At 40.4% G+C, this 27,133-nt stretch overlaps 1 protein-coding gene across 2 annotated transcripts in view; it reads left to right on the top strand.

The window, feature by feature from the left end:
• LAMA5 (laminin subunit alpha 5) overlaps window positions 1–27,133 on the top strand; it is a 269,906-nt gene that overhangs the window by 81,158 nt on the left and 161,615 nt on the right. For both annotated transcript variants that reach the window (XM_053706887.1, XM_053706808.1), the window contains exons 3-6: window positions 2,154–2,271; window positions 15,837–15,955; window positions 17,686–17,856; window positions 18,256–18,353. In XM_053706887.1, coding sequence (XP_053562862.1) covers window positions 2,154–2,271; window positions 15,837–15,955; window positions 17,686–17,856; window positions 18,256–18,353 — 506 coding nt within the window. The remainder of the gene's footprint in view (window positions 1–2,153; window positions 2,272–15,836; window positions 15,956–17,685; window positions 17,857–18,255; window positions 18,354–27,133) is intronic.

Below are 27,133 nucleotides of genomic sequence, written 5' to 3'. Positions count from 1 at the left end.
CCACTTGAAGACACCAACGACATACAGGGTACATCCTTGGTCGTTAACGGCCTTTTTTTGTAGGACGTACCCTGTACGTCATTGGTCGTTGAGGGGTTAAAGTGATATGAAACCCAAAAATGTTTTTTTGGGACCCAGACAGAGAATACCATTTTAAAAGAGTTTCCAATGTATTTCTATTATCAAATTTGCTTTGTTCCCATGATATTTTGTGTTGAAGAGATACCTAGGTAGGCATCTGGAGCACTGCATAGCAGGAAATAGTGCTGCCCTCTAGTGCTCTTGCAGATGGATAGCATTCTTGCAAAACTGCTGCCATATAGTGCTCCAGAAATGGGCCGGCTCCTTAGCGTAAGTCCATGCTTTTCAACAAAAGATACCAAGAGAACAAAGAACAATTGGTAAAAGAACTAAGTTAGAAAATTGTTTAAAATGACATGCTCTATCTAAATCCTGAAAGATTTTTTTTGTGTTTTTTTTATATCCCTTTAATTGTGTTTCGTTTTATACATATCCATTAATACGTATGTCTTATGGTAAATGCTGATTTGATTGGAATGCATAACTGCTCATTTCTTTTTTAAATAATTTGAATAATTTAGTTTATCATGTTACTTTTGTTATTACAAAAACTGGCTGTGGTACATGTAACAGTATTTCTGCTTCATTCTTGTACTAGCAGGCGGTACATGTGTGGCTATTTTTTAGATTAACATGAATTAAGAACCACATACTTGAAATATTGGTTAAACATTTCTATGATTTGCTGCAGGTCTTTGGATGCAGGAGGTTTATTTTTTTTTAATTTTGGTCCCAGTGACGAGATGTGACCTCCCTGGGATTTCTGCATAGCATCTTCTGAACTCTCTTTCTCTGAACTAACTGTCCTTTTATGGTTTTTAATGTACAAACTGCTCAAATAGCAGCCCCCTCTGCAATAGTCTCTGGCGAGTGCTTTCCGTAAATAGATTGGAGCTATTTTCCGAGGTTTCAGAGTATGACAAAGCTTTTAACCCCAATATGACCTTGCTAGGTCTTAGCAATATAAATCAGCTCAGGAGTCTAAATCATTTATTCAAACATAAAAAAAAATTCTAGTGACATTACCAGGAGCTATACATTAAAGCTGGTCTCTGAATCAGCAACATGTCCATTTATGTGACTGTTAAGGAAATACATTTTGGTTCTGTTTTTCTAAGACAGTCAGTCAGGTCACTATATAAACACAAGCTAGCATAGCTTGTACACCAGATATATAAATCTTTGTATAGAATTATAGGTCTCCTGGGTGATTACTGTCAGTAAGTGTGCTTGCTATATGAATGTTTTGGAGCTATAGACTCACTTTCTTTGCAAAGAGATATGAATTATATTTCTCATCTATGTTTAGAATCATGAACACACTGGTTTCTTGTTTTGTGTAGCAATCATATCATAGGGTAGACGAAATGTAACAAAACATAAATCTAATATAAAGGGGCTTGACACATTAGGCCCTGGCACCCTGGATTAGAGTTCTAAGATACCATAGGTGCCCCCAATTGCCTGCCATCTGCCCCTAAAACTTAGCTTGGTGAGGTTGTACCGTTCTAGGCCTCCCTGCTGTGAAATACAAATCTAACGTTGAATTTGTTATTATATAATAATGTATGTTTAGATTTGTATGTGTGTATGTTTGAATATACTAATGGGAAAGAGTCCACAGCCGCATTCATTACTTTTGGGATACTATTGTATACATATACATCTCCTGCATTATATTATGATGTTAATATATATATATATATATATATATATATATATATACATATTAATAGGGGTGGCCAAACGTTTCTTGCTCCTAAGTTTATGGGATGGCTCCTAGATTTTGAACAGATTTTTCAAGCCCTGCCCTAAGTCTTGATAGATATCTTGGGAGATAAGAGAAATGGAGAGAAAGAGAGAGAGAAAGAATAAAAGAAATCAGATTAAATGTTTTGACATCGTAATATGTAACTTACATAGCAGTGGTCACACTATCATCACTGCGTACCCTCTATGGCCTGTTTGGACTCTACCTCTTCACATTATCCTGTATGTCTGTCTGTAACTATCCCTATGACCTATCTTATAAACCGTGCTTTCTGATTTTTCCTTTGTTTTTTTACCGCCAGGTTTTCCATGTGGCCTATGTCCTCATCAAGTTTGCTAACTCCCCACGGCCTGATCTCTGGGTTCTTGAGAGGTCCACAGATTTTGGTGTCACGTACCAGCCCTGGCAGTACTTTGCCTGTAAGTATTGACTATGCACATGCTATTTTGTGATTTTTCTTACTATTACATGGCTTAAACTTGACATTAGCCTAACATATAAACAAGATATCTCTATGTTTTTATAAATTGAGTTACTGAATCACCTTAACTAATGACTTTTATAAGTGCACTAGTCTTTCAGGTTTATGCCCTCACATTTTGCCCAAAATTGTCACATTCTAGCTTTAGAATAGGAATGTCTTAGAATTTCCCATGACAGATCATGTTAGAATGTCTTTTCACTTGAAGGGCTGTAGAACAAATGTTAGAAATATGGCCATGTTTTAATTATATATGTCCCATTGTTTTGGTTTGCCAAAGTGATGCACTGATGTACAAACAGAACTAGAGGTACTAGTGTACGGGATGTCCCGCAGTTGCAGTAGTGCTAGTGCAAGTCCAAAGTATTGAACATGTGCTGTTTTTTTGACATAGAGGTATACTTTTCTTTCTAATGACACAGTGAGTCCACGGATCATCATCAATTACTGTTGGGAATATCATTCCTGGCCAGCAGGAGGAGGCAAAGAGCATCACTCCCCTACCCACAATCCCCCAGTCATTCTCTTTGCCTGTAGTGCAAGGAGGAGGTGAAGTTTAGGTGTCTGATAAGAAGTTTTCTACTATCAAGATTTTATTATTTTTTTAGCAGAGTAAGCTTACTCTGTTTCTTTCTGTAGTCTAGCCTAGTCTTTATCAGTCTCTTCAGTAGGGCAGTGGTGGCTTTTGAGCACTTGAGAACTTGTGAGGTACAAGCCTCACTGTGTTTTCTCAAGAATATGCTGCCCTAACTAGAAAACCTGAGTAGGTTTACTCAGTTTGTCTCTCTTCACAGGTCAGTGTGAGGTGCTGCACCCTGTCAAACCAGGTGAGCTGTCCTGCTGCAGGACAGCACTTTCAGGTAAGTGCCATTTTAATTTTCTTTTGCAAGGAGATTGCTGGCACTTGTTACAGCTAAAAGCTGTCTTATTTAATATGGGACTTTATTAAACCTTCATGTTTGGGGTTTCTTTTAGGCAGTTTGGGCATTGAGACTGTGAGGGGAAGTCACTCTGTGAGCTGCAGGACAGGTAGGCACCTCAGTAAAGCTACTGAGGTGTATAGGTAGCCGGAGGTCTATTTGGTTTGTTGCGCTAACACACGTTTCTATTTAAAGACACAGTACACATTTATTTTTTATTTTCAAATAAAGAATTTTTACACTTTGAGGCCCATTTATCAAGCTCCGTATAGAGGTTGTGAGCCTGTGTTTCTGGCGAGTCTTGAGACTCGCCAGAAACAGCAGTTATGAAGCAGCGGTCTAAAGACTGCTGCTCCATAACCCTGTCCGCCTGCTCTGAGCAGGCGGACAGGAATCGCCACCATTCAACCCGATCGAGTACAATCAGGTTGATTGACACCTCCCTGCTGACGGCCGATTGGCCGCAAGTCTGCAGGGGGCGGCGTTGCACCAGCAGCTCACAAGAGCTGCTGGTGCAATGCTGAATATGGAGAGCGTATTGCTCTTCGCATTCAGCGATGTCTGTCGGACCTGGTCCGCACTGTCGGATCAGGTCCGACAGACATTTGATAAATAGGCCTCAATATCCTTATTTATTACATAAGATGGATCAAGAGGCTTTTCAAACCATTATCCCAGGCCAGGTTGCTGCTTGTCAGTTATGTTTTGATGCTCAGGTGGAACCCCCAGTTCCTTTTTGTTCCTCATGCATTGAGAGAACTTTAAGTTATAGAGATAAAATATTTGACCATGAGCCACGATTATCCCAGGCAAATGCTGTTCAGGTGTCTCCAGTTGCAGATATGCCGCAGCTTTCTCCTCAAGCGCCCTAACTTTTTCAGTCTCCACATACAGTGCCCTGTGTTTCCTCTTGCAATCCTGTAGGATTTTCTCTAAAAGACATTGCTTCCCAGGTATCCCTGAGGCCTTGCCAGCTTTCCCCATGTTGCAGGGAAGGTGTAAAAGGAAATTTTAAGGAAACGGTTAGTAAGGTTTCTGATCAAGTTCTGGCTATCCAGAGTGTCCCTTCCCATAAGCCCGAGGAAGAAGACATGTTGGTAGCATCTGAGGGGGAAATCTCAGACTCAGACAGTGTAATTCCTTCTTCTGATGCTGAAGCGGTATCCTTCAGATTTAAGCTAGAACACCTTCGCTTATTACTTAAAGAGGTTTTGGCTACTTTGGACGACTCTAACACAACTATCGTAGTCAATCCTAAAAAGTCTAGTAAATTGAACAAATACTTTGATGTTCCCTCCGCGGGGGAGGTTTTTCCGGTTCCTGACCATGCTGCAGAGATTATTGCTCAAGAATGGGAAAGACCTGGTATTCCCTTTTCTCCATCTCCTATTTTTAAGAAGATGTTTCCTATAGCGGATTCTATTAAGGAGTCGTGGCAGACGGTTCCTAAGGTAGAAGGAGCAATCTCCATTTTGGCCAAGAGGACTACTATTCAAATAGAGGATAGTTGTTCTTTTAAAGATCCAATGGATAAAAAATTGGAGGCTTTACCAAAAACGATGTATGTCCACCAGGGTCTACAATGGCAACCTGCGGTGTGTATCAGCACTGTTACCAGCGCTGCGGCTTACTGGTTTGATGCGTTGTCTGAATCTCATCAGATGGATACCCCTCTTGATGAGATCCAGGACAGGATTAAGGCTCTTGAATTAGTCAATTCCTTCATTACAGATGCTTCCTTACAGGTTATTTAACTGGGAGCCAACATTTCTGGTTTTGCGGTCCTAGCCCGCAGGGCCTTCTGGTTGAAATCTATGTCTGCGGATGTTTCATCTAAATGTAAGCTCATGGCTATTCCTTACAAGGGTAAAACCTTGTTTGGACCTGGATTGGCTGAAATTATCTTAGATATTACTGGAGAGAAGGGTTCTTTTCTTCCTCAAGATAAAAATAATAAGCAGAAGGGACGTCAGAGTAATTTTTGTTCCTTTTTTCCTCACAAGAGCTGCTGGTGCAACACCGCATCCTGCAGACTTGTGGCCAATGGGCTGCCAGCAGGGGGTGTCAATCAACCCGATCGTACTCGATCGGGTTGAATTCCGGCGATTCCAGAGCAGGCGGACAGGGTTATGGAGCAACAGTCTTTGTGACCGCTGCTCCATAAGACTCTAAAGACTCGCCAGAAACACGGGCCGTCAAGCTCCGTTCGGAGCTTGATAGATAGGCCCCTATGCATTTTTTAGATATTAAGATGTTATCTTGGGAAGTTTTGTTTATTGTTGCTATTTCCTCTGCTCGGAGAGTTTCTGGACTCTCTGCTTTACAGTGATTTCCCTTATCATATATTGTACTCTGATAAGGTGGTTCTGCGTACTGAGTTTGGTTTCTTGCTCAATGTTGTTTCGGTCAAGAATATTAATCAGGAAATCGTTGTACCTTCTTTGTGTCCTAATCCTTCTTCTCACAAAGAATGCTTGTTGCATAATCTGGATGTTGTGCGAGCACTAACATTTTATTTGCAGGCAACTAAGGACTTTCGGCAGTCTTCTGCATTGTTTGCTTTTCTGGGAAACGCAAGAGTCAGAAAGCTACGACTACTTCACTTTCCCTTTGGCTGAAGAGCGTTATTCGCTTGGCATATTAGACTGCTGGACAGCAACCTCCTGAGAAAATCACAGCTCATTCCACAAGGGCTGTTTCTTCTTCCTGGGCCTTCAAAAATGATGCTTCTGTGGAACAGATTTGCAAGTCTTTGCACACTTTTTCCAAATTCTATAAATTCTATACTTTTGCCTCGGCTGGGGCTTCTTTTGGGCGAAAGGTTCTTCAAGCAGTGGTACCTTCTGTTTAGGTTCCTGTCTTGTCCCTCCCTTATCATTTGTGTCCTCTGACTCGGGTATTGGTTCCCAACAGTAATTAATGATGATCCGTCGACTCACCGTGTCATTAGAAAGAAAACAAAATTTATGCTTACCTGATAAATGTATTTATTTCTTGACACGGTGAGTCCACGGCCCGCCCTGTATTCAGACAGTTTCTTTTTATATAAACCACAGGCACCTCTGCACCTTGTGTTACTTCCTTTTCTCTCCCTTTGGTCGAATGACTGGGGGATTGTGGGTAGGGGAGTGATATTTAACATCTTTGCTGTGGTGCTCTTTGCCTCCTCCTGCTGGCCAGGAGTGATATTCCCAACAGTAATTGATGATCCGTGGACTCACTGTGTCAAGAAATAAATACATTTATCAGGTAAGCATAAATTTAGTTTTTTTAAATCATTTTTGCAAGGCCACATTAGGCTTTAGGTTGGCCAAGCGTGCTTTAGATCACAACCTCTTGTTTTAGTATCTATTATTATTATTATTATAAAAGATGTTTAGGTCCTTGATAGTTTATGGCCACATTGACAAATTTATATATGAAAGATTTATTAATTTTCCCTTCCACTGTCCCAAACACTGTGTACCTCCATGTGTCTTTCCTCTGGATTATAAATTTAGCCCTGTAAAAGCAAATTGAAGACCACTAATTGAAATAAGATGTTAGCTGAGGAACTTTTACTGAACACAATATCTTGCCAAAATCTTCATCTTTCAAAACCCTAAAGCATTTTCCCTTGGGTGCACAACTCCATCTTTTCTTAAATTTCCCATTCCATCATGCCTGATCTCTCTAATTCCATCAGTTTTATTATTGCAAGTCTATCTTCATCTTCCTCATAGACATTTGTCCATATAAGGAAATATTTCCTAAAGCATTTGGTTTTCTGTTTCTGAGGCATCTCATCTTATTTGCTACCTAGGTATGGCGCAGTTACAAAACACATACTGTAAGCGTAACTGCAACCGGCATTTAAAGTCAACACTACCATACAATGCATCAACAGAATGTGCAATTAACACTTGAATAGTAAAATATAATTTAGATCAATATGATATGAAAATATGTGTATGTGCTTAGTAAATCAGTGGAATTATTTAAAGAATGCTTTAGTGTTTTATATAGTAGTTTAGCTTTTGCATGAATTCCCCAATTGCAATTGCAGAATGTAGCACACAAATAATTATAAAAAAAAATGAATAAAATATGATTTAGTGATCACAATATTTTCTACTTGCTCTTTTACAGGGGCATTCAACACTTTGAGATTGTAATATAAAATGTGTAATTATGCACAGTACAACAACATTGCAATATACTTTCATTATTTATTTTGCCCCTTTTCCAGTAATTTAAAGGGACGCAAAACCCAATTTTATTGTTTCATGATTCAGAGAGAGCATGCAATTTTAATCAAATATCCAGTTTACTTATTTTATCTAAATAGTTTTCTCTTGTATACTTTGTCTAAAATGATACCTAGGTAGGCTCAGGAGCTACTTTGTTTGGTGGTTGCACATATATACCTCATGTTATTGGCTCACCCATATGCATTGCTGTTTATTCAATACAGGATACCAAGAGAATGTAGCAAATTAGATAATAGAAGTAAATTGTAAAGCTGTTTAAAATAGTATGCTCTTTCTGAATCATTAAATAAAAAAATAAGTGTCATGTCCCTTTTAGTATGAAAAGAATAGATGTTCTAGTCCTGAAAAGTGGAAGAGCGCCTGTCAGGCCTCACAATCCTAACCTTGCCACATATCTCTCCCTAATTTCCAGCTTGCTATCATTTTTGGTTGAGCCAAACAATGGAGATTTTGTTAGGACAATGACAATGGCAAATCCTGTCATCTCCTGGCTCAAGTCTGGATTGGCTCCTCCAAATAAGGAAAGTGTTGGGTGGAGTTTAACCATTGAAATATATTTGCTGCAAACAAGGTGTTAATATATTCTAATAATGTTTAGACTCTGCTGATTTGTTAATCTATTGAAAGACTGTAACCAATGTTGCAATTACAAGATGTTTACTATCTCTTTAAAGGGACATAAAACCCCATTTTTTTATTTCATGATTCAGATAGAACATACAATTTTAAACAAGTTTCCAATTTACTTCTATTATCAAATTGTCTTCATTTTCTTGTTATCCTTTTTTGAAAAGCAGGAAGATAAGATCAGGAGTGTGCACGTGTGTGCAGTACTCTATGGCAGCAGTTTTGTAACAATGTTATATATTAGCAAGAGCACTAGAGGGCAGCTCTATTTCCGGTCATGTAGAGCTCTAGACTTGCGCACGCTACCTATCTAGATATCTCTTCAATAAAGAATAACACAAGAACAAAGTAACTTTTATAATAGAAGTAAATTGGAAACCTTTTTAAAATTGTACATTCTATCTGAATAATAAAAGAAAAAAATTGTGTTTCTTGTCCCTTTAATGTCATATGCCACTGTTCCATTAAAGAACATTTTGAAATGCTATTTGATTTGTATTTATAGTAGTGTAAAACAATATATTTTCTTCTTGCAGTTCTGAGGTAACTGTTTTTTATTCCCAGAATATCCTCACCACTCACAAGTAGAACCAATTTCTGTTTTAAAACCTGTTATAAAAAGAGAGATACGTAAATCCCACCTTGAAAATACTCTTTGCATTATTACATAGTTATAGGCCTAAAGGACTAGAGACATTTTCATAGATGTTATACAGTGTTCTTTGCTAGTGAAACAGTAGCATAATAAGTAATACAACTTTTCCTTAAAGGGATATAGTGCAATAAGAAAGTTATTTAATATGTAGAGTATATTATTTTCTTATTGCGTTTATTTGGATATAACTATATTTCTCCAACATTGGTGTGTCCGGTCCACGGCGTCATCCTTACTTGTGGGAATATCTCTTCCCCAACAGGAAATGGCAAAGAGTCCCAGCAAAGCTGGCCATATAGTCCCTCCTAGGCTCCGCCCACCCCAGTCATTCTCTTTGCCGTTGCACAGGCAACATCTCCACGGAGATGGTTAAGAGTATGTGGTGTTTAGTTGTAGTTTTTTATTCTACTATCAAGAGTTTTTTATTTTAAAATAGTGCTGGTATGTACTATTTACTCTGAAACAGAAAGAGATGAAGAATTCTGTTTGTGAGAGGAAGATGATTTTAGCAGACAGTAACTAAAATCCTTTGCTGTTTCCACATAGGACTGTTGAGATGAAGTAACTTCAGTTGGGGGAAACAGTTAGCAGACTTTTCTGTTTAAGGTATGACTAGCCATATTTCTAACAAGACTGTGTAATGCTGGAAGGCTGTCATTTCCCCTCATGGGGACCGGTAAGCCATTTTCTTAGTCTCAAGCAGAATAAAGGGCTTAATATGGGCTATAAAACTGGTAGACACTTTTATGGGCAAAATCGATTGCTTTATTTGGGCATTTTATACATGTTTATGCTGGTATTTCACATTTATAAACTTGGGGAACGTTTTTTTTAACGTCAGGCACTATGTTAGACACCTTTTCCAGTCAGGAAGGGCCTTCCCAGTTGTAGGCTGAGCCTCATTTTCGCGCCATTACTGCGCAGTTGTTTTTGAGAGCAAGACATGCAGATGCATGTGTGAGGACCTGAAAATAGTTCATTTGGTATCGTATTCCCCTCTGGGTTTGGTAGAGTCGCAGCAGAGGCTGTAGCTGGGACTGTAGAGGGGTTAAAACTGTAACCGGCTCCGTTTTCGTTATTTTAAGGGTTAAAGCTCTGAAAATTGGTGTGCAATACTTTTAATGCTTTAAGACATTGTGGTGAAATTTTGGTAAATTTTGAACAATTCCTTCATATTTTTTCACATATTCAGTAATAAAGTGTGCTCTGTTTAAAATTTAAAGAGACAGTAACGGTTTTGATTTAAAACGGTTTTTGTGTTTTTGCTGACAAGTTTAAGCCTGTTTAACATGTCTGTGCCTTGAGATAAGCTATGTTCTATAAGTATGAAAGTCAATGTGTCTCCCCCTTCTAAATTATGTGATAATTGTGCTAAAGCGTCCAAACAAAGTAAGGACAGTACTGTCACAGATAATGAAGTTGCCCAAGATGATTCATCAGATGAAGGGAGTAGACATGGTTCTACATCATCTCCTTCTGTGTCTACACCAGTTTTACCCACGCAGGAGGCACCTAGTACTTCTAGCGCGCCAATGCTTATTACCATGCAACAATTGACGGCTGTAATGGATAACTCCATAGCAAATATTTTATCCAAAATGCCTGCATATAAGAGAAAGTGTTTTAAACACTGAAGAGTGTTTAAAAATGCCTGCATATAAGAGAAAGTGTTTTAAACACTGAAGAGCAGGAAGGCGCTGATGATAATTGTTCTGTCATACCCTCACACCAATCTGAATGGGCCATGAGGGAGGTTTTGTCAGATGGGGAAATTTCAGATTCAGGAAAAATTTCCCAACAGGCTGACCCTGATGTTGTGACATTTAAATTTAAATTAGAACATATCCGCGCACTGCTTAAGGAGGTTTTATCTACTCTGGATGATTGTGACAACCTGGTCATTCCAAAAAAAATTATGCAAGATGGACAAGTTCCTAGAGGTTCCGGTGCACCCCGACGCTTTTCCTATACCCTAGCGGGTGGCGGACATAGTGAATAAGCAATGGGAGAAGCCCGGCATACCTTTTGTTCCCCCTCCTATATTTAAGAAATTATTTCCTATGGTCGACCCCAGAAAGGACTTATGGCAGACAGTCCCTAAGGTCGAGGGGGCAGTTTCTACTCTAAACAAGCGCACTACTATTCCTATCGAGGATAATTGTGCTTTCAAAGATCCTATGGATAAAAAATTGGAGGGTTTGCTTAAAAAGATTTTTATACAGCAAGGTTACCTTCTTCAACCCATTTCGTGCATGGTTCCTGTCACTACAGCAGCGTGGTTCTGGTTCGAGGAACTGGAAAAGTCACTCAGTAGAGAGACTCCATATGAGGAGGTTATGGACAGAGTTCACGCACTTAAGTTGGCTAACTCTTTTATTTTAGATGCCGCTTTGCAAATAGCTAGATTAGCGGCGAAAAATTCAGGGTTTGCAATTGTGGCGCGCAGAGCGCTTTGGCTAAAGTCTTGGTCAGCGGATGTATCATCCAAGACAAAATTGCTTAATATCCCCTTCAAGGGAAAAACTCTCTTCGGGCCAGAATTGAAAGAGATTATCTCAGACATCACTGGGGGAAAGGGCCATGCCCTCCCACAAGATAGGCATTTCAAAGCCAAGAATAAGTCCAATTTTCGTTCCTTTCGTAATTTCAGGAACGGACCGGGCTCTAATTCTGCATCCTCTAAACAAGAGGGTAATACCTCACAGACCAAACCAGCCTGGAAACCGATGCAAGGCTGGAACAAGGGTAAGCAGGCCAAGAAGCCTGCCGCTGCTAACAAAACAGCATGAAGGAGTAGCCCCCGATCCGGGACCGGATCTAGTGGGGGGCAGACTCTCTCTCTTTGCTCAGGCTTGGGCAAGAGATGTTCAGGATCCCTGGACGCTAGAAATAGTTTCTCAGGGTTATCTTCTGGAATTCAAGGAACTACCCCCAAGGGGAAGGTTCCACATGTCTCACTTATCCTCAAACCAAATAAAGAGACAGGCATTCTTACATTGTGTAGAAGACCTGTTAAAAATGGGAGTAATACACCCAGTTCCAACGGCGGAACAAGGAATGGGATTTTACTCAAATCTGTTTGTGGTTCCCAAAAAAGAGGGAACTTTCAGACCAATCCTGGATCTAAAGATCCTAAACAAATTTCTCAGAGTACCATCGTTCAAGATGGAAACCATTCGAACGATTCTACCCACAATTCAGGAAGGTCAATTTATGACTACCGTGGATCTAAAGGATGCGTATCTACATATCCCTATACACAAGGAACATCATCAATTCCTAAGGTTCGCCTTTCTGGACAAACATTACCAGTTTGTGGCCCTCCCATTCGGATTAGCCACTGCTCCAAGGATTTTCACAAAGGTACTCGGATCCCTTCTAGCGGTTCTAAGACCAAGGGGCATTGCAGTAGTACCGTACTTGGATGACATTCTAGTACAAGCGTCGTCTCTTTCAAAGGCAAAGGCTCACTCAGACATCGTTCTGGCCTTTCTCAGATCTCACGGATGGAAGGTGAACATAGAAAAAAGTACCCTGTCTCCGTCGACAAGAGTTCCCTTCTTGGGAACAATAATAGATTCCTTAGAAATGAGGATTTTCTTGACAGATGTCAGAAAGTCAAAACTTCTAAACACTTGTCAAGTTCTTCATTCTATTCCTCGTTCTTCCGTAGCTCAGTGCATGGAAGTAGTAGGATTGATGGTTGCAGCAATGGACATAGTTCCTTTTGCGCGAATTCATCTAAGACCATTACAACTGTGCATGCTGAAACAGTGGAATGGGGATTATACAGACTTGTCTCCAGTGATTCAAGTAGATCAGAAGACCAGAGACTCACTCCGTTGGTGGCTAACCCAGGATCACCTATCCCAGGGTATGAGCTTCCGCAGTCCAGAGTGGGTCATCGTCACGACCGACGCCAGCCTAGTGGGCTGGGGCGCGGTCTGGGAATCCCTGAAAGCTCAGGGACTGTGGTCTCGGGAAGAGTCTCTTCTCCCGATAAACATTCTGGAACTAAGAGCAATATTCAATGCTCTCCAGGCTTGGCCTCAGCTAGCAAAGGCCAGATTCATAAGATTCCAATCAGACAACATGACGACTGTTGCGTATCTCAATCATCAGGGGGGAACAAGGAGTTCCCTGGCGATGAAAGAAGTGACCAAAATAATACAATGGGCGGAGAATCACTCCTGCCACCTATCTGCGATCCACATTCCAGGTGTGAAAAACTGGGAAGCGGATTATTTGAGTCGTCAGACATTCCATCCGGGGGAGTGGGAACTCCACCCGGAGATCTTTGCCCAGTTGACGCAACTATGGGGCATTCCAGATATGGATCTGATGGCGTCCCGTCAGAACTTCAAGGTTCCTTGCTACGGGTCCAGATCCAGGGATCCCAAGGCGACTCTAGTGGATGCACTAGTAGCGCCTTGGACCTTCAACCTAGCTTATGTGTTTCCACCGTTTCCTCTCATTCCCAGGCTGGTAGCCAGGATCAAACAGGAGAGGGCCTCTGTGATCTTGATAGCTCCTGCGTGGCCACGCAGGACTTAGTATGCAGACCTGGTGAATATGTCATCGGTTCCACCATGGAAGCTACCTTTGAGACAGGACCTTCTTGTTCAGGGTCCATTCGAACATCCAAATCTGGTCTCCCTCCAGCTGACGGCTTGGAGATTGAACGCTTGATTCTATCAAAGCGTGGGTTTTCAGATTCAGTGATAGATACTCTGGTTCAAGCCAGAAAACCGGTAACTAGAAAGATTTACCATAAAATATGGAAAAGATATATCTGCTGGTGTGAATCCAAGGGATTCCAATGGAATAAGATAAAGATTCCTAGGATTCTTTCCTTTCTACAAGAAGGTTTGGATAAAGGATTATCTGCAAGTTCTCTAAAGGGACAGATTTCTGCTTTATCTGTCCTACTGCACAAACGACTGGCAGTTGTGCCAGATGTTCAAGCATTTGTTCAGGCTTTGGTTTGGATCAAGCCTGTTTACAGACCTTTGACTCCTCCCTGGAGTTTAAATCTAGTTCTTTCAGTTCTTCAAGGGGTTCCGTTTGAACCTTTACATTCCGTAGATATTAAGTTGTTATCTTGGAAAGTTTTGTTTTTGGTTGCTATTTCTTCTGCTAGAAGAGTTTCTGAGTTATCTGCTCTACAATGTACTCCACCCTATCTGGTGTTCCATTCAGATAAGGTTGTTTTGCGTACTAAGCCTGGTTTTCTACCAAAGGTTGTTTCCAACAAAAATATTAATCAGGAGATAGTTGTACCTTCTTTGTGTCCGAATCCAGTTTCAAAGAAGGAACGTTTGCTACACAATTTAGATGTAGTCCGTGCTCTAAAATTCTACTTAGAAGCTACGAAAGACTTCAGACAGACTTCTTCTCTGTTTGTCGTCTATTCTGGTAAAAGGAGAGGTCAAAAAGCAACTTCTACCTCTCTTTCTTTTTGGCTTAAAAGCATCATCCGATTGGCTTATGAGACTGCCGGACGGCAGCCTCCTGAAAGAATCACAGCTCACTCCACTAGGGCTGTAGCTTCCACATGGGCCTTCAAGAACGAGGCTTCTGTTGATCAGATATGTAAGGCAGCGACTTGGTCTTCACTGCACACTTTTGCCAAATTTTACAAATTTGATACTTTTGCTTCTTCGGAGGCTATTTTTGGGAGAAAGGTTTTGCAAGCCGTGGTGCCTTCCGTTTAGGTGACCTGATTTGCTCCCTCCCTTCATCCGTGTCCTAAAGCTTTGGTATTGGTTCCCACAAGTAAGGATGACGCCGTGGACCGGACACACCAATGTTGGAGAAAACAGAATTTATGCTTACCTGATAAATTACTTTCTCCAACGTGTGTGTCCGGTCCACGGCCCGTCCTGGTTTTTTAATCAGGTCCGATGAATTATTTTCTCTAACTACAGTCACCACGACACCATATGGTTTCTCCTATTTTTTCCTCCTGTCCGTCGGTCGAATGACTGGGGTGGGCGGAGCCTAGGAGGGACTATATGGCCAGCTTTGCTGGGACTCTTTGCCATTTCCTGTTGGGGAAGAGATATTCCCACAAGTAAGGATGACGCCGTGGACCGGACACACCGTTGGAGAAAGTAATTTATCAGGTAAGCATAAATTCTGTTTTTTAACCCTTGAATGGAGATAAACACATAGTTAAAGTCAGCTCAGGAGCATCAACGCACACAGTCTCTGGGCATTTTCCTTCCTTGTGGATAAACTTTGGGTATCATGATGCCTAGAGTAATAGAGAAAGCTGAAGCACAGAGGCGCATACAAAGCAATAATTCATTTTTAAAGCCATTTTACCCCCTTTTAAAATAAAATGTATTCAATAGCTGAGACATATGTAAATGCCATATCTAAGAGACTGCTAACTATAAAAAAGGAAGTGTCTCTCTCTGACCTTTACTGGCCAGTCCCATTCTATTAGTGGAACTTTTCATATCTAGGATGGGTAATTATCTGCATACTCCATGTTCAGTCTTGCTTGATCAGGTCACAGTTGATGCTTTCCTTCCTTCCTGTCTATGTTTTTCCATGGAGAATTGTTAAGATTTTCCTTTTGAGAAGAGCAATTATCCTATTAAGGATGTTCCCCTTGCTTACATCCAGTCTTCATGTAGTGCATTTATCTGATTGCGTAATATGGGAAAGCTATATACAGGCGTATTCCATATCTTCATCTCCTCCACGGTTCGAATAGCGTGAATTGTGTGTTCTGCTCTCCTACACGTACTAATGAGGTCTCATTACCTGCTGGCTTATTTCGGTGTAGCTAGCTAATTAGTAAAGTTATAATGTTGGCAAAAATAAGAGAGCACTCACTTCTATATAAATATTGTGAATTCTTGAGCAGTCTTTATTAACATTCTATCTACTGAGTTCTCAGGGGATACACAAATTTTGATACTATTGTCGGTATACGACTCATTATCAGAGGAAAATGTAAACGAAGATAGATGGGGAATATAAGCAATAAAAAATCATATTACATTAATTCATTTCTTTATCTCCTCGTTTTCTAATGCAGCTTCCAAAAGGGATTGTATTGAACGCTTTGGCCCCCAGACAATACAGCGAATCTCCAGGGATGATGATGTCATTTGCACCACCGAGTATTCCCGAATTGTGCCCTTAGAGAATGGGGAGGTAAGATTTTGAGGTTTACATGTTTTTATAAACTGATACACACATTTGATATTTAACCTCATTTATATGCATATTAAAGGGACACGAAACACACACATGTTCTTTCACGATTCAGATAGAGAATGCGATTTTAAACAACTTTCTAATAAACTTCAATTATCAAATTTTCTTTGTTCTCTTGGTATCTTTAGTTGAAAAGCAGGGACGTATGCTTAGGAGCCAGCCCACTTCTAGAGCACTATATGGCAGCATTTTCGCAAGAATGTTATCCATTTGCAAGTGCACTAGATGGCAGCACTATTACTTGCCTTATAGTGCTCTAGACACCTACCTCTTCAACAGCGAATACCATGGGAACAAAGCAAATTTGATAATAGACATAAATTGGATACTTGTTTTAAAATCTGTATGCATGGGTTTTATATCCCTTTAAAGAAATAAGTGTAAAGATTTGGGTTTGATGATCAAAACCTCGCTGGTATAGAGAGAAATATCGCCAAATCTTTGGGTGCCTTATTTTACCATTATATTATAATGTATGTGTCTCTCCGTCACATCAGAAGCCTGTATAACGAGATAAGCAGCTCTGAAGTTAGAATTTGCCTTTATAAAATCCTTTGAGTACTGATGAGACTTCTTAGATCATCTTGCAAGAGTGGAGAACATCTGGGATTTTGGTCCTGATTATCTAAAGGTCTTTGAGCTGGTGATATTATTTAATAATGCTCGCTAGTACTTCTATTTCCCTGGTGGAATTCTATAAAGCGACTTTTTAGCCTGAAAACAGGGTTTCTTGCTAAGGGGCGTGTACTGCATTTTTGTATGGGTAACAGATGCATACATTACAAAAGTGCACAATTAAAATCGCAATTTAAAATGATACAAAAACGAATAATGTAACTATTCACACAAAAAAATCGGAACAAAATTGTTCACAAAAAATAGTATTTTATCAAAAACACAAAATTGTATGCAAATTGCACAGGAATAAATTGCATTAAGTATGCACAGTGTAAATTGTAATTTAAGTACACTGGATGTGGAAAAAATGCATAGAAATTTGTATTTATAAGTGCAAAATACAAAGCGTAATTGTTGTTTTTTTGCAAAATGGGCTGAACATGGACGTTTAATTTTCTCTCAAATCCCAGAGTAATTCTCTAAACATTTCTGCCGTACAGTTCTCACTGTTTTGTTTTACAAATAAAAAGGTGGTGAGCTTTTATCAAAATACTCAAAATACTTATAACCCTAATAGAAAAAAACATGCATACGAAAATATAGGAGACTGTAAAATGCTATACGCAGAAATCAGTGCAATGTGATTTATATTGGCTACAGGATTTCATTTTTAAAGTACGCCCCCTGCTCAATGCTAACTTTGCCCTACATACGAAAATTTCCCTTTCCAGTGAGCTCCCTTACTTTCAATAGGAGACATCTCACCACTCGCAGGTTCTGCTCCTTTTTAAAGAAAATTCCACCAAGGCAGCCCCTGCGAGGGTCAGCGACAAAAACCACTTCTGATCTGGCAAGGAATAGTTAATCAACCCCTTAGTCTCTATAACGTAATGGGTGCCATCATGTTGTTATCTAGGTTTCCCTATGTTTTACCTTATTTTCTCTCCAGAGGTCAGACTAGAACAATTATAAATGAGCCTCTTGAGTAATCTCACAGTATTAAATGTCTCTTTAAGCTAAAGGCTAATTGTGTACCTCTGTTATCATAGATTGTGGTTTCCTTGGTAAATGGCCGACCAGGAGCCATGAATTTCTCATACTCACCATTGCTGAGAAACTTCACGAAAGCCACCAACATCCGTTTGAGTTTTCTGCGCACCAACACATTACTGGGGCATCTCATGGGTAAAGCGCTTCGAGATCCCACAGTAACCCGAAGGGTGAGTTTCAAAGTCCAAGAATGAGAAAAAAAAATGTGCTTTATATTTCTTTTATGCCATAAAAGTTATTTTTCCATTTACTCTGTTACTGCCCTAGAACACTGTGAGTAACCCAGTCATAACATTCTCAGAACTTTATTGTGGGTTTACTGTTTTAGCAAAACATATTTTTGTTCTCTCCAGAATTCAATATTATTTGTTTATCTATGTTACTACAGATATTTTCTTGTTTTGTTATAATTTTGGGAACTAAAACCTCTCCTAAAAATAGATTTTTGTGAATAATTTGCTATGAGTGCCAAACTTTCTCTGTTTGTTTTTTTTTTTTTGCTTTGGCATACTTGAATTTGTAAAATATAGACACATTTGTAAGCTTCTGTTTTTTTTTTTCTCCTTTAGTACTATTATAGCATAAAGGACATCAGCATTGGTGGACGCTGCGTTTGTAATGGTCACGCAGAAGAGTGCAATGCTAAGGATCACTCAAACCCATACAGGTGAGTAGCCACCAGCTACAGCCTTGATTGCAGAGCCTTGATTGCAGTCCAGTTAAAGATATGTTTAGGCAGTAGTATAATGGTTTAATAATGTGTAGATAAACAGATAGTGTACTCAAGCAAGCAGCTGCTTAAAAAATCCATGTTATTCAAAGCAGCTGCAGGAAACCCTTTTAAATGGGCTGACCCCCCCTCGCACACACACAAATACTGGGAGGTTGATTTCTGCTGTCGCCTCATGCATGCATAGCTTTTCTATAGCCAATACTGCAGTACTGAATTTTTCAGTATAGGTAGGGGTTTCAACAGTCAATATCAGCTATTTCAAATGACAAAATAAAGGTAAGGAAGATGATTGTTTTCATGAAGTTTAATTTTATCTGAAACATTTTTTAGGTCTCAGCTATAAACTAGAAAATTTGCTGCAGACAAATTGAAAATGCTTCTGAATAATAATGAGAAAAGTAAAATAACTTGGAATATATATTTTTTAATTCACTGATTTATTCCCAAATTAATTTGCTAAAAAATATTATTGCCAATTAAAATAGATGCAAAAGTTACATGCTCCATTGTAATTTTTCTATTAGTGAGCCTAGATAACTTTGCATTTAACTCCACAAAAAGGGTTAGACACAAATGTATTAAAGGCCGTGCGGGCAAGGATCTCAACCTGTCTGCACAGATAAGCAACGAATGCACAACTGACCCTGTACGTCGGCGTCCCATGCGTACCATTACACACTCAAGTGAGAGTGTAATCACGACCCTTTCTCTTGTGCACTAAACACATAAGAGAAGGGCCTGTCATTCACCCCAAGCGAGCGTGTTCTGGGATATTTCAATCCACCACCTAAGAGGTGGCGGAGGGTGTAAAGAAGCAGCGGTCTGATAAGCAGGACAGGGCTGGTCAGCCAATCAGGAGCAGCAGTTGCATGGCCCATCATTCACCTGTTGTGTCCTGCTTGGTACAGCTCTTAAACAATATTTTGCTAATGATCCCTGCACAGTCAGCAATGTAAAAAATGATTTGCTATAACAAATGAGGATATCAAAATTTCTCTTTGATGGAATTTTCCCACCAAACACCATTTTCATTACTAATATGTTAGTTAGCCACGATGTCACGCACCGTTATCATTATACAGCCCAGTTTTCTGTAAAAAAATAAAAACATACTCAGTGCACCCACTGTTTTGTGACAAAGAAAGGTGGTGGTGGGGCAATATATAATAACTTTTTAATACCAATACATATATAGAAAGCTTAGCTCAGGACCTGCACTGGCAACTAAATAGGGGCTTACTTATATGTGGTCCAAACACTTTAAACATTGTTTTTTTGTTTTTTTACAGCAAGCTCAAATACTCAAAAAATGCTGATAAAAATGATTCTGGGGATAAAACAAACGATAATACTTCTGTTACGTTCTTTTGCCTATAACGTTCTCCTTTCATTATATTTGTGGGGTCTGATTATCATAACAAATGGTTTAAACAAGTTTCACATGGAAATCTTGTGTCACTGGTGTAGATGAGCCCTGGGGGAGGCAAGCAGGGGTTATCTCTACATCTGCTCCTCATGTCAGCACCTTCTTTGCTGCTGGGCGCTCTCTTGAATTGATCTAACAGTGACAGACAACCTGCTGTGAGTGTGTGTGCCCCGAGGAGATTAACCTGTGGCCTGCTAGTCATAGATCGTGATGTGACTTTCATTCATTTATTTTTTAGTTACAATACTGCAGCACTATTTTTTTTTATCAGTTATATAGAAATACAGATTTGTATTAATAAAATAGCCAAGTTAAAGGGACTTATTACTCAATAAAAAGGTTAAAGGGACACTAAACACAAATTGTAAACTACATGATTATAAACCTTTATATATAAAGAATAATTTGCATTGAAAACTGCAGCTTTATTTCTCCAACATAGGTGTGTCCGGTCCACGGCGTCATCCTTACTTGTGGGATATTCTCTTCCCCAACAGGAAATGGCAAAGAGCCCAGCAAAGCTGGTCACATGATCCCTCCTAGGCTCCGCCTTCCCCAGTCATTCTCTTTGCCGTTGTACAGGCAACATCTCCACGGAGATGGCTTAGAGTTTTTTAGTGTTTAACTGTAGTTTTTATTATTCAATCAAGAGTTTGTTATTTTAAAATAGTGCTGGTATGTACTATTTACTCTGAAACAGAAAAGAGATGAAGATTTCTGTTTGTAAGAGGAAAATGATTTTAGCAACCGTTACTAAAATCGATGGCTGTTTCCACACAGGACTGTTGAGAGGAATTAACTTCAGTTGGGGGAACAGTGAGCAGACTTTTGCTGCTTGAGGTATGACACATTCTAACAAGACGATGTAATGCTGGAAGCTGTCATTTTCCCTATGGGATCCGGTAAGCCATTTTTATTACAAAGAAAAAAAGGGCTTCACAAGGGCTTTTTAAGACTGTAGACATTTTCTGGGCTAAATCGATTTATATATAAATATATTTTATACTCCATAGCCTTGAGGAATTAATTTAATCTTGGGAATTATGTAAAATAACCGGCAGGCACTGTAGTGGACACCTTATTCTCTAGGGGCTTTCCCTAATCATAGGCAGAGCCTCATTTTCGCGCCTCTATTGCGCACTTGTTTTTGAGAAGCATGACATGCAGATGCATGTGTGAGGAGCTCTGATACATAGAAAAGACTTTCTGAAGGCGTCATTTGGTATCGTATTCCCCTTTGGGCTTGGTTGGGTCTCAGCAAAGCAGATACCAGGGACTGTAAAGGGGTTAAATATAAAAACGGCTCCGGTTCCGTTATTTTAAGGGTTAAAGCTTCCAAATTTGGTGTGCAATACTTTTAAGGCTTTAAGACACTGTGGTGAAATTTTGGTGAATTTTGAACAATTCCTTCATACTTTTTCGCAATTGCAGTAATAAAGTGTGTTCAGTTTAAAATTTAAAGTGACAGTAACGGTTTATTTTAAAACGTTTTTTGTACTTTGTTATCAAGTTTTTGCCTGTTTAACATGTCTGAACTACCAGATAGACTGTGTTCTGAATGTGGGGAAGCCAAGGTTCCTTCTCATTTAAATAGATGTGATTTATGTGACACAAAATTTAGAGAAAATGATGCCCAAGATGATTCCTCAAGTGAGGGGAGTAAGCATGGTACTGCATCATCCCCTCCTTCGTCTACTCCAGTCTTGCCCACACAGGAGGCCCCTAGTACATCTAGCGCGCCAATACTCCTTACTATGCAACAATTAACGGCTGTAATGGATAATTCTATCAAAAACATTTTAGCCAAAATGCCCACTTATCAGCGAAAGCGCGACTGCTCTGTTTTAGAAAATACTGAAGAGCATGAGGACGCTGATGATATTGGTTCTGAAGGGCCCCTACACCAGTCTGAGGGGGCCAGGGAGGTTTTGTCTGAGGGAGAAATTTCAGATTCCGGGAAAATTTCTCAACAAGCTGAACCTGATGTGATTACATTTAAATTTAAATTGGAACATCTCCGCGCTCTGCTTAAGGAGGTGTTATCCACTCTGGATGATTGTGAGAATTTGGTCATTCCAGAGAAACTATGTAAAATGGACAAGTTCCTAGAGGTCCCGGGGCCCCCCGAAGCTTTTCCTATACCCAAGCGGGTGGCGGACATTGTAAATAAAGAATGGGAAAGGCCCGGTATACCTTTCGTCCCTCCCCCCATATTTAAAAAATTGTTTCCTATGGTCGACCCCAGAAAGGACTTATGGCAGACAGTCCCCAAGGTCGAGGGGGCGGTTTCTACTCTAAACAAACGCACCACTATACCCATAGAAGATAGTTGTGCTTTCAAAGATCCTATGGATAAAAAATTAGAAGGTTTGCTTAAAAAGATGTTTGTTCAGCAAGGTTACCTTCTACAACCAATTTCATGCATTGTTCCTGTCACTACAGCAGCGTGTTTCTGGTTCGATGAGCTAGAAAAGGTGCTCAATAATAATTCTTCTTCTTATGAGGAGATTATGGACAGAATTCATGCTCTCAAATTGGCTAATTCTTTCACCCTAGACGCCACTTTGCAATTGGCTAGGTTAGCGGCGAAAAATTCTGGTTTTGCTATTGTGGCGCGCAGAGCGCTTTGGTTAAAATCTTGGTCAGCGGATGCGTCTTCCAAGAACAAATTGCTTAACATTCCTTTCAAGGGGAAAACGCTGTTTGGCCCTGACTTGAAAGAGATTATCTCTGATATCACTGGGGGCAAGGGCCACGCCCTTCCTCAGGATAGGTCTTTCAAGGCCAAAAATAAACCTAATTTTCGTCCCTTTCGCAGAAACGGACCAGCCCCAAGTGCTACGTCCTCTAAGCAAGAGGGTAATACTTCTCAAGCCAAGCCAGCCTGGAGACCAATACAAGGCTGGAACAAAGGAAAGCAGGCCAAGAAACCTGCCACTGCTACCAAGACAGCATGAGATGTTGGCCCCCGATCCGGGACCGGATCTGGTGGGGGGCAGACTCTCTCTCTTCGCTCAGGCTTGGGCAAGAGATGTTCTGGATCCTTGGGCACTAGAAATAGTCTCCCAAGGTTATCTTCTGGAATTCAAGGGGCTTCCCCCAAGGGGGAGGTTCCACAGGTCTCAATTGTCTTCAGACCACATAAAAAGACAGGCATTCTTACATTGTGTAGAAGACCTGTTAAAAATGGGAGTGATTCATCCTGTTCCATTAGGAGAACAAGGGATGGGGTTCTACTCCAATCTGTTTGTAGTTCCCAAAAAAGAGGGAACATTCAGACCAATCTTAGATCTCAAGATCCTAAACAAGTTTCTCAAGGTTCCATCGTTCAAAATGGAAACCATTCGAACAATTCTTCCTTCCACCCAGGAAGGTCAATTCATGACCACGGTGGATTTAAAGGATGCGTATCTACATATTCCTATCCACAAGGAACATCATCGGTTCCTAAGGTTCGCATTCCTGGACAAGCATTACCAGTTTGTGGCACTTCCGTTCGGATTAGCCACTGCTCCAAGGATTTTCACAAAGGTACTAGGGTCCCTTCTAGCGGTGCTAAGACCAAGGGGCATTGCAGTAGTACCTTACTTGGACGACATTCTGATTCAAGCGTCGTCCCTTCCTCAAGCAAAGGCTCACACGGACATTGTCCTGGCCTTTCTCAGATCTCACGGGTGGAAAGTGAACGTAGAAAAAAGTTCTCTATCTCCGTCAACAAGGGTTCCCTTCTTGGGAACAATAATAGACTCCTTAGAAATGAGGATTTTTCTGACAGAGGCCAGAAAATCAAAACTTCTAAACTCTTGTCAAATACTTCATTCTGTTCCTCTTCCTTCCATAGCGCAGTGCATGGAAGTAATAGGTTTGATGGTAGCGGCAATGGACATAGTTCCTTTTGCGCGAATTCATCTAAGACCATTACAACTGTGCATGCTCAGTCAGTGGAATGGGGACTATACAGACTTGTCTCCGACGATACAAGTAGATCAGAGGACCAGAGATTCACTCCGTTGGTGGCTGTCCCTGGACAACCTGTCACAGGGGATGAGCTTCCGCAGACCAGAGTGGGTCATTGTCACGACCGACGCCAGTCTGGTGGGCTGGGGCGCGGTCTGGGGACCCCTGAAAGCTCAGGGTCTTTGGTCTCGGGAAGAATCTCTTCTCCCGATAAATATTCTGGAACTGAGAGCGATATTCAATGCTCTCAAGGCTTGGCCTCAGCTAGCAAAGGCCAAGTTCATACGGTTTCAATCAGACAACATGACGACTGTTGCGTACATCAACCATCAGGGGGGAACAAGGAGTTCCCTGGCGATGGAAGAAGTGACCAAAATCATTCAATGGGCGGAGACTCACTCCTGCCACTTGTCTGCAATCCACATCCCAGGAGTGGAAAATTGGGAAGCGGATTTTCTGAGTCGTCAGACATTTCATCCGGGGGAGTGGGAACTCCATCCGGAAATCTTTGCCCAAATTACTCAATTGTGGGGCATTCCAGACATGGATCTGATGGCCTCTCGTCAGAACTTCAAGGTTCCTTGCTACGGGTCCAGATCCAGGGATCCCAAGGCGACTCTAGTAGATGCACTAGTAGCACCTTGGACCTTCAAACTAGCTTATGTATTCCCGCCGTTTCCTCTCATCCCCAGGCTGGTAGGCAGGATCAATCAGGAGAGGGCATCGGTGATCTTGATAGCTCCTGCGTGGCCACGCAGGACTTGGTATGCAGACCTGGTGAATATGTCATCGGCTCCACCATGGAAGCTACCTTTGAGACGAGACCTTCTTGTTCAAGGTTCGTTCGAACATCCGAATCTGGTCTCACTCCAACTGACTGCTTGGAGATTGAACGCTTGATCTTATCAAAGCGAGGGTTCTCAGATTCTGTCATTGATACTCTTGTTCAGGCCAGAAAGCCTGTAACTAGAAAAATTTACCACAAAATATGGAAAAAATATATCTGTTGGTGTGAATCTAAAGGATTCCCTTGGGACAAGGTAAAAATTCCTAAGATTCTATCCTTTCTTCAAGAAGGTTTGGAGAAAGGATTATCTGCAAGTTCCTTGAAGGGACAGATTTCTGCCTTGTCTGTGTTACTTCACAAAAAGCTGGCAGCTGTGCCAGATGTTCAAGCCTTTGTTCAGGCTCTGTTAGAATCAAGCCTGTTTACAAACCTTTGACTCCTCCTTGGAGTCTCAATTTAGTTCTTTCAGTTCTTCAGGGGGTTCCGTTTGAACCCTTACATTCCGTTGATATCAAGTTATTATCTTGGAAAGTTTTGTTTTTGGTTGCAATTTCTTCTGCTAGAAGAGTTTCAGAATTATCTGCTCTGCAGTGTTCTCCTCCTCATCTGGTGTTCCATGCAGATAAGGTGGTTTTACGTACTAAACCTGGTTTTCTTCCGAAAGTTGTTTCTAACAAAAACATTAACCAGGAGATAGTCGTGCCTTCTTTGTGTCCGAATCCAGTTTCAAAGAAGGAACGTTTGTTGCACAATTTGGATGTTGTTCGTGCTCTAAAATTCTATTTAGATGCTACAAAGGATTTTAGACAAACATCTTCCTTGTTTGTTGTTTATTCTGGTAAAAGGAGAGGTCAAAAAGCAACTTCTACCTCTCTCTCTTTTTGGATTAAAAGCATCATCAGATTGGCTTACGAGACTGCCGGACGGCAGCCTCCTGAAAGAATCACAGCTCATTCCACTAGGGCTGTGGCTTCCACATGGGCCTTCAAGAACGAGGCTTCTGTTGATCAGATATGTAAGGCAGCGACTTGGTCTTCACTGCACACTTTTACTAAATTTTACAAATTTGATACTTTTGCTTCTTCTGAGGCTATTTTTGGGAGAAAGGTTTTGCAAGCCGTGGTGCCTTCCATCTAGGTGACCTGATTTGCTCCCTCCCTTCATCCGTGTCCTAAAGCTTTGGTATTGGTTCCCACAAGTAAGGATGACGCCGTGGACCGGACACACCGATGTTGGAGAAAACAGAATTTATGTTTACCTGATAAATTACTTTCTCCAACGGTGTGTCCGGTCCACGGCCCGCCCTGGTTTTTTAATCAGGTCTGATAATTTATTTTCTTTAACTACAGTCACCACGGTATCATATGGTTTCTCCTATGCAAATATTCCTCCTTTACGTCGGTCGAATGACTGGGGAAGGCGGAGCCTAGGAGGGATCATGTGACCAGCTTTGCTGGGCTCTTTGCCATTTCCTGTTGGGGAAGAGAATATCCCACAAGTAAGGATGACGCCGTGGACCGGACACACCGTTGGAGAAAGTAATTTATCAGGTAAACATAAATTCTGTTTTTGTCAAATGAGTATATTGCTTTATGTTTATTTTTTTAACTGATTTCCCTGTCCCCCTGAACAAAAGAATCCTTGCTAACCAATCACAAACTAATATTCAGATATAGCACAAACTATGTTTGCACATGTGCAGACTGGGGTTTCCTGCACTCTTGTATTCCCTTAAAGGTACAGTCTACTCCAAAATTTGTATTGTTTAAAAAAATAGATAATGCCTTTATTATCCATTCCCCAGTTCTGCATAACCAACATGGTTATATTAATATACTTTTTACCTCTGTGATTACCTTGTATCTAAGCTTTTTCTGACAGCCCCCTGATCACATGACTTTTTATTTATTATCTATTGACTTTCATTTTATCCAATTAGTGCAGTGTCTGCCACAACTCACGGGAGTTAGCACAATGTTATCTATATGGGTCACATGAACTAGCATTTCCCTGTTGTGAAAAGCAAATATAAAAGCATGTGATAAGAGGCTGTCTTTAGTGGCCTAGAAACAGGCAGACATTTAGAGGTTTAATGGTTATAAAGTATATTAATTTAACAATGTTGGTTGTGCAAAGCTGGGGAATGGGTAGTAAAGGTGTTATCTATCTTCTTAAACAATAACAATTCTGGTGTAGACTGTCCCTTTAAGGTGGTTTAGCTCTGATTCAACTTAGTTGCTATTGCAAAGAATGATTTGCAATGATTGTTGATGCAAAACTGATCATCGACCTTTTAAAAGCATGTGACACCATAGAAGTTTAGGGAGGGAAGGAAAAGTAAACAAAAGCTCACATAACTTGCCTTAAAGTAGTAACCCAAGCTTCCCTGTGAGAATGTATTTTACAACAAAATGTTGCAAAATAAATAATGAATGTATATTGCAATAATGCTTTACTTGCAATAATTAAACATTTTATACATTGTTGAAATGTCAAGTGTAATGGTCTTTAAGTAAAAGTTGTCTGAATATAACATAAAACAGG

Source organism: Bombina bombina, chromosome 1 (assembly GCF_027579735.1).
Source record: "Bombina bombina isolate aBomBom1 chromosome 1, aBomBom1.pri, whole genome shotgun sequence".
NCBI lineage: Eukaryota > Metazoa > Chordata > Amphibia > Anura > Bombinatoridae > Bombina > Bombina bombina.
This window is presented reverse-complemented; position numbering and strand designations above follow the sequence as displayed.